The following is a 17,372-nucleotide window of genomic DNA, read 5'->3' on the forward strand; positions in this document are numbered from 1 at the left end:
TATTAAATATGGCAATAAAATATTCCCTCATCATGCTGTTTACACAATAGCACCTTTACTACAAGGAGATTTCAATTAATTGCAGTGGTTTTTATTTCATGAAGCATTTTGTTTTCTGAAATCTCAGTCTGTACTTATTTCTCATTTCTAATGACATTTATGTTTCACAGGTGCCCATTTTTGTTTGTTTTTTTGCTCTTGTCAATCAAGGAAAAAAAAAAAAGAGGTTAGAACAGGGATGTCAAACTTATTTTAAATCATGGGCCACACAAAGCCCAATTTCATCTTAAGTGGGCCTTACCAGTAAGGGATCCTTAGAAGATCCTTAAAAGCTGTGATAGCAATCAGGAAAAATTAAGCAGATCATTATATAATAAAGCAATCTTCCAAAACCAGCTGATCGAGTTATTTGAGGACATGCAACATCAGGTCTGTCACCCATTGTTCTGGATGACCTGTGAGTTTTGTCTGCTTTGTATCGCTTCAAAGAAAAAAAAGAAGCTTATCTTAATAAACCTTTTCAGTAGCCCTGAATTTAAAATCTCTATTTACTCACTAATCCAGCAGTTATCACTCTATGAACGTGGTAGATAATTTTCTTTGTATCGAGTATCTGGCAGGTTATAATCCTGGCTATTTTCAATGTTGCCACCAGACAACACCATTCAGTTCTCAATTTCTAATCCGGCTTAAAGTCTAAAACTTCATCATCATTTATTATCAGATTCCCCTTCATGCCACGCTCCGCTCTTGAAAAGAAGCAAACCGTCAAGATGAGCATAATTAACCATATGTTATTTTATTGCATTGAATCTGGTGGCTTAAATAAAATGTGTGTAACATACAGGTGATGAAACAATCAGATCTGATGGCTAAAAGGCAGCAAAATGATAAATAAAAGAACGGATTAATGACACCTCCTACACACACACACACACACACCTTTAAATTGAATGCACTCAAAATAACCTTTAAGCAGACGCCTATGGCAGGTGGTTGGAGAAGAATAGTAATGAAGGATTGATCGAGGCCATTGGCAGAGGCTGGTTAGTGTCTGATGGTATCTCTTTCTTGGGGAATTTAGAGTCATGGCAAACCTCAGGTTCAGTAACCAGGCAGCTAAAGCCAGTGAACAGGATCCTCTGATGGTCTGACCTGCTGACCGGCTAGCGGCTCACAGTTTGTCACCGGCCGCAGGTCCACAAAGGTAGACGTATCATCTAAACACATGAACTTATTAACAAGTAGAAGGATTTAAGAGTCTGTTTTTTAAAAAGTAGTCAGTTGATATACATGTTATTGATTCAGCATAGCATCACAAAGCAGCAATTGTTCAACAACAGATGTCAAATCTTTCAAATATTGTACAATGAAAGAGGTAAATATGCAGCAATATGACCCATCAGGGTTTCTTGTTGATGATGAGTCCAGGTAACTGCTTTTAGCCCTTTAACTGGTGCAAGAAACATTCAGAGCAATCTTAGTGCATCGCTGGTTTCAGGATGTTTGATTATCAACAACTGTTTTTATTTTTTCCCTTATTTTAATGAGTTTGAACTAAAACCAGAATCTCACTCATTGACACAATTGCTTCGATTCACAGTCCCTTTGCATACCAGTAAAAAAAGAAAACAAAAAAACAGATTATTGCATACTATGCTAATGGCACACAAACCTCGGCTCAGGTGGATGCTCTGCACCAAAGTTATTGCCAGACTGAAATAAGTTGGCATCTATTGCGAAAACCGTCATCATGTTTAACACATTCAAAATGAGTCCCACTCTTCCCACTCAAACATTTCATTACATTCATTACTTAGATTTTTAATACTATCTGATTTGTGTGACCCACTTGGGTGTGCAATATTGCTGGAAAGCTATCTTGGAAGACGTGCCATCATCAAGCCTTCAGGTTATTTCTGAAACGAGCAAAGTGCACAGTCTGTCTCTCCTCACATCTCTTAAGGAGCGACCCTGCATTCGCGTGACACTCAGCAGTGGGGATATGAACAGAGGACAGCAATTTTTGGTTTCAATCATAACTGAATACAGTTGTAGACAACATGCCAACTAAACAGGTGTAGCTAAAAGGTTACACAAAATTGCGTGGATGATGGGGTTTTAAACAAATACAAATCACAGAATGCGGTTAGAATATAATACACAGAACAATTGATATTTTCATGAGGTGTTACATATACCCATCGATACATTTTGGATTTTATTACCATTTTCAAAGACACAATGTCCTGTAGAAAAAATATCTGTCGCTGTCCATTATCAACCTTGATCCATTTACTCTGATTAAAAAAAATGAAACCACTGATCTCCAATCTGATTAGAATACCACACCCTCCTACTTCGAAATTTTACATAGTGGTTAAAATGATGCCAAAATGCAGATGATCTTCCTTTTGTTCAGGGATTAAAGGAGGGTGTGTCTGAATCTCACAAGTTGGACGGAAGTTTGGACTGTTTGTGTTCTTTCTCTAACATTTTAGCAGGGGATCTGGTGGAAGGAGAGTGAAAACCAACGGACTGGTGCTGAGGCTCAGGCCCTGAATGTGTCCGACTGACAGGAGTGGCTTGACCCGGGATTGGGGTGTAGGGTTTACTGACAGCCATCGGCGAATAGAAGGGGCTGGGCGCACCTGCTACGCCCTCAGAGGAGCCGCTTATGGCCAAAGGCCTTTCCTGGTGTATAGAGCTGTGAGAGCCTGAGATAGTCTTTATTTCCTGGGTAAAGAGATCCACCGAGGACTCTGCCCTCTCTTTGAGGGTACAGGCCACCCTGGCAGGGCATGAGGTTTGAAGAGTTAGAGGGCTATGAGAGTCAATGGTGCTGGGGAGCTCACTGTGCCAAACTGTCCTTCCCCTCACAGGGCTCTGGACACCGGGACTGTGGACAGGAGGCGTATAGCAAGGTGAGGCCTCGGCAGAGCCATACTGGGCCAGGGAAGCGAGGGCTGAATGCTCTGGGAGAACCTGCGGGAGGAAAACAGACTGGAGTCCTGCCAGGCTGTGCTGGGCCAGAGAGGCTGCAGCCCCTGCTCCAACTGCAGACACTGGCTGATTAAATCCAGCAGAAGACTGCATGTTGGTGATGAAAGGAAAATGTGGGAGGTTCAGGCCACTGGATCTCCTGCCTGCTCTCTCATTACTGGACACCATCTGCTGTGTGGTGATGTGAGAGGCTTGCTGCAATTGGCTCAGTATGGGGCCAACTGAGCTTGAAATCAGAGGGGTTAACGCAGCGGCCGAGGGGGCTGGGAATCTCCCTGCTAGCCTCCCTGGTGCCCCTTGTTGGAGTAAACCTATTGGTCGCGGTGGGGTGGTCATAGCACCATGAAAGGGCTGGGAGTGGAGCTGAGCAGAGCAGGTGTAGGAAACGGTGGCCTGGCTAATGGGAAAAACTGACGCCATGCCAGAGTGGGGAGGATGGAACAGAGGCTGGTGCATGGGCACAGGCTGGTGTGTGGGCAGAGGGGTGAGGGGCTGCAGACTGCTGGTGAAGATCGGCTGCGATGTCAGTGTGGGTGACAAAGGCCCAGTGGAGAGTTGCTGTGTTCTGGGGAATGCTAGTGTGGCAGTCTCAATCTCAGATCTAAGGTTGGCAGAGCTGGCAGGAGAACTGGGCCCTGAACCACAGGTACTGGTGGTGCTTGCTCCAACATGTACTCTCTTTGAATGGCTGGAGTGGTCCTTCACAGAGCCAGGGTGTGGTGCCAAAGGATGGTGGAAGAGGATAGGAGGAAGCTGGGACTGGTGGGCCAAGGCCATAGCCAGTGGGGTGGTAGCAGCCGCAGCCTGGAGCGGGGCCTGAACCAGTGGGGCCCAGATTACTGGAGTGGGTGATGGAGGAGCAGGCGGACGGTTTACACTCTGTGCAGTGCTGGTTTGGTTCAGCTGAGTGCACTGGGCCATGTCACGGTCGTGTTGCACTATTCTTTGGATGATCTCATTCTCATGAAGGTTTAGTGTGCCAGAACTTTGGTGATGCTGAACTTTGTGCTGAAGAACAGAGTTCCTTTTTCCTGTAAAGAAAAGAGAAAAAAGGCCATGATGCATTTTTAGCCATCCCTTTTTTCACAAATGACATTCCATTACATCACAGTTCATCATCATCACACACTATGAACTAGAAGAATCAAATATTTTAGAAATATTTTTAGTTTTTAAATCTATAATTGCATTTACTTAGCAAATATTTGCTAAATACCTTATACATTTGTTGGAGTCTAATGCACTGGCCACTTTACTGGGTACACCAAATCAGCTACTCATCAATGCAAATATCTAATCAATCAATCACATGGCAGCAACTCAGTGTATTTAAGCACACAGACATGGTAAAGACAACCTGCAGAGGTTTAAAACTCAGCATCACAATGGGGAAGAAAGGTGATTTAAGTGAATGTGAACATGACATGGTTGTTGGTGCCAGACAGGCTGGTCTGAGTATTTCAGAAACTGCTGATCTGCTGGGATTTTCCCACACAACCATCTCTAAGGTTTACAGAGAATTTCCCGAAAATGACAAAAAATATCCAGTGAGCAGCAGTTCTCTGTGCAAAAATGCCTTGTTGATGTCAGAGGTCAGAGGAGAATAGCCAGACTGCTTCGAGCTGATAGAGAGGCAACAGTAACTCAAATAACTACCATTTACAACCAAGGTATGCAGAAGAGCATCTCTGAATGCTCAACACATGGGACTTTGAAACAGACGAGCTACAGCAGCAGAAGTTCAGGCTGTTGGTGGTGGCATAATGCTGTGGGGGATATTTTTCTTGGCACACTTTGGGCTCTTTAGTACAAACTGAGCACTCAATAGAGAGCTTTGGGATGTGGTGGAACCGGAGAGTTGCATCGCAGATGTGAAGCCGACAAATCTACATCAACTGTGTGATGCTGTCATGTCAATATGGACCAAAATCTCTGAGGAATGTCTCTGGCACCTAATAAAGTGAGTGTGAATTAACTGTTTTCCATTCATACAAGATTAGTTTACTTTGTTTAGTAAAGTCTGAAGATCATAGAGGCTTGATTTACTTGACTTTGTTGTGTGTAGTAGTCATTGTTAAATCATTTACCTTCATCTGTCTGTTCATCCTTCAGCCTGTAAGCAGATTTTATCTCTTAATAAAGGACTCACCTATGCGGTCCAGGCGGTCGAGAGCCACAGTCTCAAATGCCCTCCTCATCATGGGATACTCCTCCAGCACCTCATTGAAGTGGTCTACTGACAGAGAGTACAGCCGACAGTAGTTATCTGCTTGCACGCTGGCAGTCCTCCTGCCTCGGGTCAGCAGGCAGATCTCTGCAGGGAAAGAGAGAGAAAGAGAGAAAAAAAAACAACTTAAATTATTTGTTCCACCTCTTTAAAAGACTTCCCCCAGAGTGCAAGACAGGTATTAACAGCAAGAATTAAAAGCAAGGCATTACATTGAAGCGTTATATAATGAGTCGCCCCCTTCTTCCACAAGTTGTGTGATACGCTGCACCAGAATTCATATCTTTTTAGATCCATTCACAAAAGAAAAGTCAAAAATAGTATTAGCAGTGTGAGATGATAGAGCATGAAAAGGCTGATGCCTCTGAAGCCCACAGATGGAGCACTTAATGCAATTTCTGCAGCTTACAGTTTGTTCTGACCTCATCTGTCGTGCCAGATCAGAAAAATAAAATAATGCGCCATTAAAAAAAGAAAAAAAAGAAGACATATTTTTCAGGATGGACATATTGAGGATATAGACACACACACACAGAAACTAACAGATCTGGGGGATCTCTCTCCCCCACATTCTGTCTGTCACTTTCTTGTATTTATTACACTTAACAACATGGGATTTCTTTTAATCTTGTGTTGTTTTAGATGTTTTCTGTCCTAGTTTATTATTTTAACATTTCTTTGTGTTTCTAGCTATGGGGAATAACTTCAAGCTAAAATATTCTGCCATGACTGACATACCCTTGTTTTACTCCAAATAAATGCTCAACTATGGAAAATTGAATGTAGCTGCGATTTCTTTTCTATATTTTGGTATCCAAACACATTACTTACTTAATGTTTTTGCCTAAAAAGCTAAGCAGAATTAGACTTTTATGCTTCCTAGTTGACATTTAATGATGACATTTCACTTTGCTGCACAGATGGAACAGTCAACAGCAGGTTGAGACAACATAATCAAGAGGAAAATTCTGGATTTTAGCTTTAAATATGGTGTAACAAAAAGGGAAAACCCCACAGATGGAATCAAAGATCGCAAAGCTTTGCCCCTCTTAGTCCCGAGCGCTTTTAAGGAGATGATGTGGACGATTTTTCCCAGCTGTAATAGTCAGAGAAGTTAATCTGCCGAGTGCCTGAGCCAAATAAATCAAAACAAATCATCACCACTCCTTTACATGCATTCAAACTGACCCACTGTCCACCACAGCATACATATTAGCATGCAGTACAGCCAGCAGGCTGTGTGCAGCCTTTACCTCCAAAATAAGAGCCATCAGACAGCTTGGTGTCTTTGCTGTTCTTGGTCAGGACACTGACAACGCCGTGCTGGATGAAGTACATCTTCTTGCCGATGGTTCCCTCCCTGATGATGTAGTCGCCTGGCTGGAAGACCTCGAAGCGCAGTTTGGTCAGCATGGAGGTGACAAAGTTGGGATCAGCATTGGCGAACAGAGGCATGGAAGCAACTAGTTTACGACAGTTAAAGTTGATGATCTCCTGCAGAAGACACACAAAAAAAAGAGTTTACTTTCTCTCTCTCTGTCTCTCTCTGTCTCTCTCTCTCTCTCTTTTATTTATTTATTTTTTTACTAATGCAATGCCTTCAAAAAAACATCAGTCATTATAAAAGCAGGGCGGATAACAGCTTAATGCTCTTAATGCTCTTTTAATGAGGTCCCCCGTCCTTTTCCAGCCATTACTTACCAGATTACATGACTATTCACATTGTCAAAGTAACACAGCCATATTAGATTACATAATTAACTGTACACTATTTAGAACAAGGTTGCTCATGTCATTCTTTTATCAATTTGCCACAAGAACAATACCTTTCCAAAATATAATAAATAAATAAATTGTTACCATTGTTTTTGTTATCATTATTATTGTTACCATTTTACCATAAGATGATATTTTTTTTAAATTTATGAGCATTAAAGAAAGGCTAAACAAATGGCTTATAACACAATATAATGTAGCTGTAAGCTTATTCAAGAATAGTAAATGTAAGAGCACATTTGTCAAGAATTGTTGAAAAATAAATGATTAAGAGGACATTCAACAACAATATTGTGTCTTAAACCATTTATAAATAGTTTGTAATAATATATATACTAATACTAGGAGGATTAAAACATCAGCTTTGAGGATAGCTGACCTCTCGCAGCGGTTCATTCAGCTCCTCCAAAATGCTCTCCTCATCAAACATCTTGCCCTGATAGCGGTGTTCATAGTAGTCGTGGATCCTCTGGCGCATGTCAGCAGGGAGCTTGTGGAAGGACATGTACTGCTCCACTTGTTTATACTATGAAAAACAAAAAGAGCGCACTTATTAAAATGACCAAAATTTATTCATGCTATTCAAGTGACTGCCTTCCACAGAAATAAATGTAGCTGCAACTGTAATGTAACTGCGAGACAAAATGCAAAGTCATGTCAAAATGAATATATTACACTGATTGATGTGTTGGCTCAGAGGTAGGAATATAATGTGTCTCATTATTTTAACAGTCAACTGTCAGGCCATCTGTGAAACCTGCCCACAGTGCAATGTTGTGACTCTGCCCCATCTGACAATTACAGTTGTGCTCTGCAGGCTGCGGCTAATAACATTAACTACTGTGTCCTTCAGCAGTGTACTCTAGCAGCAAAGCACCAAATATGGTCCATGTACCCGGCTCTATGTATGGCAAATCCAACTGTAAGTCTCAACTCTGCTTTTAATAATGAGCTGCCATGTCGCTCTTCTTAATGTTAGAAAGAGGCAACAGCATTGCAAGCATCTGAAAGTGACTCTTTCTGTTAGACTGTCCTTTACCATATTGTAATGCAGCATTTTTTTTTTTTACACCCAACTGTCTTGCAGAACACTTGATATCCAGTGTAAATATTAATGTCAGCTTTACACAGTTTTTTCAAACAAAAAAACTGGGTTTACTCTCCCCATCAAGTCTGAATAAAAGGCTTTGCTGCTTATTAACATTTCAACCAGTGCTAAAAGAAAATTTCAGATCTGTTAGTTAATTAAAGTTGGCAGTTTCTCCCTCACCATCGACAGCTCCTCAGTTTTCCCCTCCCCTCAGGTTAAGAGTCTGGGTGTCATCCTTGATAGCACTCTATCCTTTCACTCCCATATCAATAATATTACTCGGTCTGCATATTTCCACCTACAAAACATAAATCGCCTCCACCCCTCCATCTCCCCGCATACTATCTCCATCTTTGTTTATAGTCTCGTTACCACCCGTATTGACTATTATTATTCCCTTCTAATGGGCCTCCCTCACAAATCCCTCCAGAAGCTTCAAATAGTTCAAAACTCAGCCGCTCGCATTATCACCAGAACCCCCCCCCCCCTGTTTCACCACATCACCCCAGTCCTACAGCCGCTCCACTGGCTTCCAGTTAAGTTCAGAATTCAGTTCAAAATCCTCCTGTTCGCATTCAAGGCTATCCACAACCTTGCCCCTCCTTATCTAGTCGAACTTCTTCACATCACCTCCTCATCCCGCGCCCTCTGCTCTTCCTTCTCTATCTGTCTTACTGTTCCCCCTGCCTGCCTCAGTACTATGGGGAGCAGAGCTTTCTCCCGCTCTGCTCCCCAGCTATGGAACTGTCTCCCAACAGATATTCACAATATTGACTCTCTTCATATCTTCAAATCACGACTCAAAACTTACCTGTTCCAAACTGCATACTCCCTTTAGTTCTTTTGGTCATTTTTATTTCTTGTTTGTGCTTTTTGTGGTTTGTCTTATTCTCACCCCTGTAAAGTGTCCTTGGGTGTCATGAAAGGCGCTTATAAATAAAATGTATTATTATTGTTATTATAATTAAATGCAGCGATACCTCAATATAAAATACTCAGAAGTCCTGATTTACAACAAACACCCACCTTTTCTTGGTACTGCCTCCTGGAGGAGTCCAGAGACTGAATGAGTGCGGTCGCATGCCCCACAAACATGGCAAAGCAGGTGGCGCCCACAATCATGCTGAGGATAGTGAGCCACACATCAGCCATGCCGATAGGGGGGTACAGGCCATACCCAATACACAGCATGTGACTCATGGCCTTGAACAGGGCGTAGGAGTACTGCTGACCCCAGGTGTCATTCTGTAAGTGATGTGGAGGAAAGACAAAGCGTATCGTTATCTACGATGTTAACGCTGCATCATGTTTGGTTACTTTCGGTTGCTCGCAAAATAATAATAATAATGACCTTCCCGATGCAACCTCGGAGGAATTTGTGTCCGCTTTTTGCTTGTTAGACGAATGTGTAAACCATTGCATCATGGAGCCACCATGCATAATCTCTAAATCAGCTGAACACAAATATATGTCCAATTGTCATAAAACATCATTTTTGGGTAGGTCTGTTACAGTTTCTGCTCTACCTGTTGATTTCATTTTAAAACAAATTTTTTTTTTTTTTTTTGAGGTGCAGATGCTCCTAAAATTCTAATTTCTCCCATAAAGATATATTTCTTTGCTGGTATCACTCATGTTTCTTTGTCTGTCAAAAAGATTGCAAAAAAACTACCTGGGCAACTTTCATGAAACTTGGGTGAGTGTTGGATTGAAGGCAAAATGTTCAAATTTGGTGATGATCTAGATTATTTTCAGTACTGCAAAATAAAGCACTGGTTTTGAGCTCTTCAGAGTTTATATGCCTTAATAGCAGCAAATAAACACACACAAAAAAAAAAAATGATTTCAGTAAAATATTTATTGCAAAATGTGTGTGTGGCTGAAAACTGGTTATAAATGCTTATAATGAAGATTAAATGTGTTACCTGTTGATGTTAATGCAATCTGCACTCTCAAACCGGTTACTAATGAAGCTTACAGATAAAAGCCTGCAATTGGTTTATCATGTTTTTTTTTTGTTTTTTTTTGGAGGAACACATTTGGAGGCTGCCTGACTCATAAATAATCCACTTACCACCATTTTGTTCCTGGTGACCCAGCAGTCTGGGGGGAAGTCTTGCAGCATGGGAACCAGGAACTGCAGACAGCCATCCCAGTGACACAGCAGCAGCATCATACCAATCAGGTTCATGATACGCACCATAGCACTGGCAAGGTCGTATGTCATGTGGAAAACCTATGGCACAGATTTTCAGAATTAGGGGGGAAAAAAAATGAGACAACAAAAAACACATCTCTTCCATAAAATGTGACCTCTCTCGCACACAGAGGATTTGAAATGTACAGGAGAAACTGTGCTGATGGCATTGATGGATACCAGACCACATTCAATCTTATATAGGCTACCAGAGGCTATTTTAGAGTAACCATCTGTTATGCTCATGACTGATGGGGATGTAACATATAAAAAAATAATAATAATGCAGGATAATATCTCTCATGGAGTAAGCTGACTGTGTTAAAGTGTGTTTAAAAGGAGAGCCAACAAATTAACTCTGCAGCAGCACATTTCTTTTCCTGGATACAGAGCAAAAATGTAACAATGCAGACAAGTTATAAGAAATTGTTAATGCAAGAAAAACCTCGGTATGCACAGTGACTAAAGGGGGCCTATACAGTTACAAAGATGGATGCTCAGGTTAAACATGGAGGTATGAATTATTTTGAATTGTGAATCATGCAAAGCTATTCCAGTTGAGTCCTAGAATAGAGGAAATATAGAATGAGAGAAGCATCTGAGAGTATGCTGCAACTCTGGAAAACACTGTAAGAAATTTGCAAAATGTCAGAACCACTACTTCAAAATATTTAAAAAATATTCACACTTGAAAAATTAGAAGCAGTGAATTTGTTTTGGGGGGTTTTCCACCCTAAAAAATGATTATCAAGATTATTACAAGTTAACTTTCTGTTGACTAATAATTTTAGACCATGACAAAATGTTTTAAATATCCAACCAGTCATCTGAAGTTAGCCAGTATGAGGTTCCTCATCTACCTCTTCCCACTGGTGGATATAGCGAATGAGTCTGGAGAGGCGCAGCAGCCGTAGCAGACTGAGGATCTTTGTGAAGCGGACGATCCTCAGGGCTCGGGCCGTCTTGTAAAAGTCTGAGTCGATGCGTGTTTCTACGATAAGAAAGATGTAGTCCACAGGTATGGAGGAAACAAAGTCCACCACGAACCAGCTCTTCAGGTACTTGATCTTGATCTGTTGTGGGTCCAGGATGATCTCTGTGTTGTCCTCCTTGACGATGCCCGTGCGGAAGTTGAGGACCAGGTCCATGAGGAAGAAGGTGTCCGACACCACGTTAAAGACTATCCAGGGTGGCGTATGCTCATCCTTAAAGAAGGTGATGCCCACAGGGATGATGATGAGGTTTCCCACCATCAGCAGCAGCATGGTCAGATCCCAGTAGAACCTGAAAGACACAGTGATGGACAGATGGACATAACTCACACCCTAAACCACAGCAGGCCAGTCATTTAGACCCAGAACAGAGGGTATATTCTCCTCTGGCTCTGGCTAAAACATCTTTGGGGGCACCAAAAGTTCTTTTATGTGAAGAGAAATAACCCTTTTTATCTAGAGGACAATTCACACAAGTGAGATGCAACTTGAAAAGTCTGAGAACATTTGGTTCACTAGTTACAAAGTTGGTGGCATAAAACACAGAAAGGTAAACATCTGCCAACAAGCGAGAACATTTTGACGAATGGTACAAACTTATGTATTGCACTTCTTTTGTTCTTTATTTTGACCAAATTTAAGCTGAAATATGATATTAGGTTGTAAGTGTAAGTGGTCTCTGTTGAATGACCTAGATTAATTAGAAAAGTTTCAAATTAGCAGGAACAATGATAACAAGACAAGAAAAGCAATTATAGCAGGAGCAGATAAATGCAGTGCAAGAACTGAGAAGACAAGTTTACATTTCCAAGTTTCCCATAAGCTACAATCAAATTTTATAATTTTTTTTTTTTTTTAATATTTTGTTGCAAACAGAATCTAAAAAAACTGGATTACAAACCGCATACCTTTGGCATAAGAACTGAGCTAAACATTTTTAAGAAAAAAAATGCCAAAATTTGCTGGTTCCAGCTCCTCACATACGCAAAGCTAATGTAAACTAAATATTTCTGAACTTAAAATATTTACTAAATATTTCTGAGACACCTAAATAAAAATGAATATGTTATTTGTAGCTTTGAGAATTAAAATGATTTGAGAATTTGAGAAATAAAATGGACAGAATAATTGGTAATAAAAAAATGCATCCCTTTGAACTTTGTGGTCTGTCTTTGAATAAAACATTAAAACAGCAACAAACAGGGACAACTTGTAGAAACATTTCGTGACTAGAAACCAATTGTATCAGTGCGTGCTGCTTAGTTTACACAAAACACTTAAAGCAAGTTTGGGAGTATGTGCTTCATATTCAAAGCAATTCTGGCTGTGTGGGAACTTCAAAAAGAAATTAATCCCACTTTTTCACACAGTCTAAAAACCCAGCAGATTTGTGTCCAAATGAGCAGAAGCAATCTAAACAAACTGACTAAGCATAAACACTAGCAGAGCAAGGGATGGTTCTCTGATTCAGTTCAATAGTGGGCCATCGGGGAGAAGAGTAAAATTGGTTATTGAATCACTCATGAAGTATCAGCAGCAAAGTGTTCAGTTCAATGTAAAACAGAATTTAAAATGGCCACTATTAATCATTTACCAAAAAACAAAAAAATTAACAGTTATTTAGCAAATGTTCTTATTAAATTGCGAAATATGGTCAGTTGGAGCCCAATGTAAGTTTTGTCAGCTGCTTGATATTCTTATTCTTTTTTATTGCAAACGTTGTCTGAAAAGTTTTACTGCAAAGCTGATTTATAACAGAGGACAATGTCAGAGAACTTTATAACACCACAAGAAACACACAGTACTGTGCAATTCATCTGCACAAAGAACGTGTAAGGTGTGGAGAGGGAGTGTTTAGCACCTGTGTATGCGAATGCCACACGAGAAACCATACCATATATATCACCATCACCATACCATCCACAAATTTTAAACTTTAGCTATGATTTGGGAAGAAAGAAAGGTGTATGGAGGATCAAGCATGTCAAAATAAACAATTTAAAAAAGTAAAGTTATACTTTACTTATACGTTTATGTATAAAAAAAATTATAATTTGAGGTTTTAATTGGCTTTTGTATTTCTTTACTTTCTCTGTTGATTTTCTATTTTAAGCTCCGCCAGACAACAGAGACAATTGGCTAATCTAGCTGAAAACACTACTTTTTTTTTCTATTTGCTTTTTCAGGCAAATTCTCCCAGTGGGTCGCTGTTGCGATAAGTTGCAGGATTTTATACGGTTGGGAGCTGCATTGTGTTACTGGCAATGTAAAAAATTCTGGACTTGAGATATTGAAGATATAGCACAGCAGGAAGAGGCAGAGGAAACTGACGATGTGGATACATTTCTACCTATTCTAGTTTACTTACACAACATTTACAGTAAACTGTGACAAAAAGCAGAAAGCAGTGAGGGCATGGTGGCCATTTGTTCTAATCAGCTTTCTGTTGTTCTCTGCCAAACAAAGAATTTGCATTTCTCTCGACATCTGCCCGTTGTCTCTGCACTGACACACTGGTCCTAATTGCACTTCCTCTCTCTGGCTAAATCCACCGTTATCTCCTGGGAATCCATGTCATCTCCAGAAGTCAGCTCCCATCAGACAGATGTTGAGTCGTTAGCATTACTGTTCTGCAAACGTCACTGTGCTGCAGAGCACTGAAACAGCTGGATAATTTTTTTTTTGTTAAAAAAAGGTCTGCAGGGGACAGTACATTACTGACATCCCACACGGACCACCCTGTTGACTCTGCACGCAGAATTCAGCCCATGAAGCAGAGAAGTTGCTGGTGTAATCTGATGCTACCATCAAAACAAAGCTGGTGGTTGTAGGGTCTATGGACCTTGACTGGTCCAGAGACAAATCTTGCACTATTGAGGTCAGAGTGCAACTACGTTAAAGAGCATGAGAGCAAAAAAAGAGAGGGGAGTTACAAGCAAAGTGAACACAAAAAGGCTTAAAATGGTGAAAGGAGCTTAGATCAATCAGGACAGCTGAAAAAGGGATCACATTTGTACTAGAGATACTTATCTCTTGCTGCCAGAGTGCAGCTGAAACACAACAGCCTGCATGCAGCTCAGTGGCTTAACACACACCTGTACTGTGGCTCAGTCCCACCAGCAATCATATTAACCATATTTATGCACTGTGCCAGTTCAGTGTGTCTGCTGTTGTATCCTTAAAAAGCTTGAGCAAAAAACAGCAGTTACTTGCTAAAAACAGATTGTGTGTGCAGTATAGGAAGATAACAGGAACCCATACATGGGCTATACAGTGCCAGGCTGACGGTCATGGATGCACACAGGATGTTAGCTCACAATCACGGCGTGAAGCTGCCTCTGTGCTTGATTGTCACAAAATCTAAGAATAAGCTCTGGTGCTGCAAAGGCATCTGTAACTTAAAATGGTATCTGCAGGATAAAACATTCACCTTAAGAGACCCGTGATAAGCACTAAAACACCTCTCCTGCTCACACTGCAACCCAAAGTGAGCATAAAGTAACAACACCTCATACCTCACACACAGAGTTAACAGCTGGCCGTCCTGATTCCTCACAGCACACCATTTTCATTTCAATCTCTCTTTCTGTGTGTCTCTATCTGCGTTTTTGTGGCATGTCCCCTCCCCATCCACACCATCTCTGCTCCATTAGACTAATTGTGCTGTAATAATCTCCCACTGATGTGTGCTTCTAATATCTTGAATGGTCATGTTACCCTATTTTGATTACCCCATTTCCAAGCCCCTGCTGCACTCTGTAATCCATTGCCCTCACTAAATGATAAAAAAAAAAAAAGTGTAATTCAGATGAGTGGAAAAAACTGCAGTGACACACATCGGCATACAGCTGACTGGTGAGCACTAAGGTTAAATGTCAGGAAAATCTTTTCATGGTGGACATAACCAGAATTCTGGTTTGCATGTAGCATGCCATGAAATTGTGCAACATGCCCGGGAAATTTGGGACCTGTGTTTGGTTTTGTTTGGTGCACAAAAAGATGCAGAAGCTGTACAGAGTTGATTAGTTACTGTGTGAATGACACCATGTGCACACACATACTAGGCCAAACAAAAGAAGGTCTTATGTATGATATAGCCACGTTTCCTTGTAATAATGGCTTGTTCAAAAATGTCAATTTTCAGAGCGTAAGCCATTTATCTACTCAAGGTGGGTTACTGATGCACATTTAGTTAATGATTTACCTGTTCTGCACAGGCTTACACGCCTGATAATCACGCTGCTATCATAATATCGTCACAGTAGTCAAAGAAGAACATGTATGGGGATTAGTGTTTATAGTACCTTTAGCATTTTTTCATGTCATTTTATAGCTCATTCATTTTAGGCAATGATTAGTTTTAATACATGCGCAGGCCAAATGAGCCTTACATGTGTGAGAGGATCACTGCAGCACTTTTTTGTACGATAACACTACCTGTGATAAAAAGGTTTTCTGCACAAAAATTACCTAAAATCACTGTAGGGGTGGATTATCCAGAAGCCTGCAGACTTCACGCGTTCCCTCTCATGCTCCACGGCCCTCTCACTACCCAACATCCGCAGGGAGAACTTGTTGACTCCCGGCTGGAGCATCGCCCCAAACTGCCGGTGCATGAAGCCAGCTTGGTAGAGCCGTTCATCTTCGGGTATTATTTGCTCGGTGCCCTCCAACTTGATGAAAGTTGACTGGTCAAACAGTGATGGTTGCCCAACTATGCCAGTCAGTCCACCCGTTGCCCGTTGCAGGGCCCCGGGGCCGTGCTCACCGGGGAAACTCTCGTTGACTCCAGCGTCAGCCTCCGGGATAAGACGCCTCTGCTCCGCCAAATCTGACCCGTGAGGATGCCGCCCGGAGATGGAAGAGATGCTGCCTCTAAAAAAGCGGCAGTCCCCATTCAAGTTGGTCTTCACGGTGACGTCCCTTTCAAAGTCTTCGATCCTGGCCTCCCCAATGCTCTTGCAACTGCTTGCAGGAGACAGAGAGGACAAATTTTTTAGCCCAATACTTTTCCTTTTAGTGTCCTTGTCGCCGTTCTCTCCGTCGTCAATCACAAAGGGTTTTTGCCCAATGTTTTGCGGCAAGCTGTAGAGCCGTTTGCGCATGGAGGACTGGAATCTCTCCATTTGGAAGAAGCAGAAGAGGTGCGCTCTAAGGACAGCCCGTGAAAACAGAAGGATGAATCATGAATCTCATACACTTGGGGTGCCGCTGGAGGCAAAACAGAGGGATCCGCAGGACAGGTTGTATCTTATCTGACTCTTGGGACGTGCCGCTCTCCTCCGGTTCAAACATTGAGATGCGTCAACAAATACGCGGCCGCTGCAATCAGACACTCATGTAAAAGCGTTAAACGAGAAATGCATGTAAATCCAGGTAAGCTCATTGAGTGCAGACGGGAGCGCATCAGGATGCAGCATGCTGAGCGTCGGACGTGCCGGAGAATGCTGCTGCTGTTGCTGCTGCTGAGCTCCTCAATGACAAAGCATGATCCCCACCTCCCCCGAAAGCCTATCTGAGCTCGCTCTCAGCGCAAGGTGAATACACACATGCACGCAGCTGCCACTGGCTTTCACAGAGCGCTGACATCACTAATCCATAAGCCTCGCGCTTTCTAATAACGTGAATATTGATGGAGCTAATCTATCGGGTTGCCATAGGAGCCAGGATGGCACACGCGCTCACCCCGCCCAGGCAGGACAACTGAAGAGGATGATTCAAGGATGCGATCTAGCACTGGAGTTGGTAGTTAAATAGTTGAGAGGATGCAATACAAGGTCTGCTTTTTGTGGACCAGGCCTCACACTGAAGAAACGATTCTGACATTGACCAACCAATGTATGATGCTGGCCACTAAACTGACACTTAAGTTTGATTAACACGAGTTTAGGGAGCTGCAGAGTGTGTTTAGGCATGCGTGATGGATTGCAAGAATCCTTTTACTGTACTGCCCGAGATGCACAAGTCTTGCGCTCATCGTGATAGTTTCTATTAGACAATACGGATTAAACGTCCTTGGCACCTCATACACAGCATCAAAGAAGAAGGCGCATCTTTATAATGTGCATGGCTCTGCTGAATTACATG

General features: G+C 41.7%; 1 protein-coding gene across 1 annotated transcript; it reads right to left on the minus strand.

The window, feature by feature from the left end:
* Positions 1 to 812: 812 nt before the first annotated feature.
* Positions 813 to 16,411, minus strand: LOC115782269 (potassium/sodium hyperpolarization-activated cyclic nucleotide-gated channel 3-like). Its single transcript, XM_030732362.1, has 8 exons — positions 15,756 to 16,411; positions 11,154 to 11,577; positions 10,171 to 10,332; positions 9,123 to 9,341; positions 7,386 to 7,532; positions 6,484 to 6,724; positions 5,153 to 5,317; positions 813 to 4,034 (listed from the first exon to the last, which is right to left on the minus strand). Exons 1-8 carry the CDS (start codon positions 16,409 to 16,411, stop codon positions 2,449 to 2,451), a joined length of 3,600 nt encoding a protein of 1,199 aa, XP_030588222.1. The 3' UTR covers positions 813 to 2,448.
* Positions 16,412 to 17,372: the final 961 nt, after the last annotated feature.

The sequence above is a fragment of the Archocentrus centrarchus genome, chromosome 6, assembly GCF_007364275.1.
Source record: "Archocentrus centrarchus isolate MPI-CPG fArcCen1 chromosome 6, fArcCen1, whole genome shotgun sequence".
Taxonomy (NCBI): domain Eukaryota; kingdom Metazoa; phylum Chordata; class Actinopteri; order Cichliformes; family Cichlidae; genus Archocentrus; species Archocentrus centrarchus.

What these genes read in the sequence shown, in the direction of transcription:
- LOC115782269 (XM_030732362.1), bottom strand. Translation starts at nt 16,411, where the DNA reads ATGGAGAGATTCCAGTCCTCCATGCGCAAACGGCTCTACAGCTTGCCG. An exon ending in TGATGGCTCTTATTTTGGAG is followed by an intron (nt 5,318 to 6,483) that starts GTAAAGGCTGCA and finishes CTTTCCCTGCAG; the next exon opens with AGATCTGCCTGCTGACCCGA. An exon ending in CGACCGCCTGGACCGCATAG is followed by an intron (nt 4,035 to 5,152) that starts GTGAGTCCTTTA and finishes TTTTCTTTACAG; the next exon opens with GAAAAAGGAACTCTGTTCTT.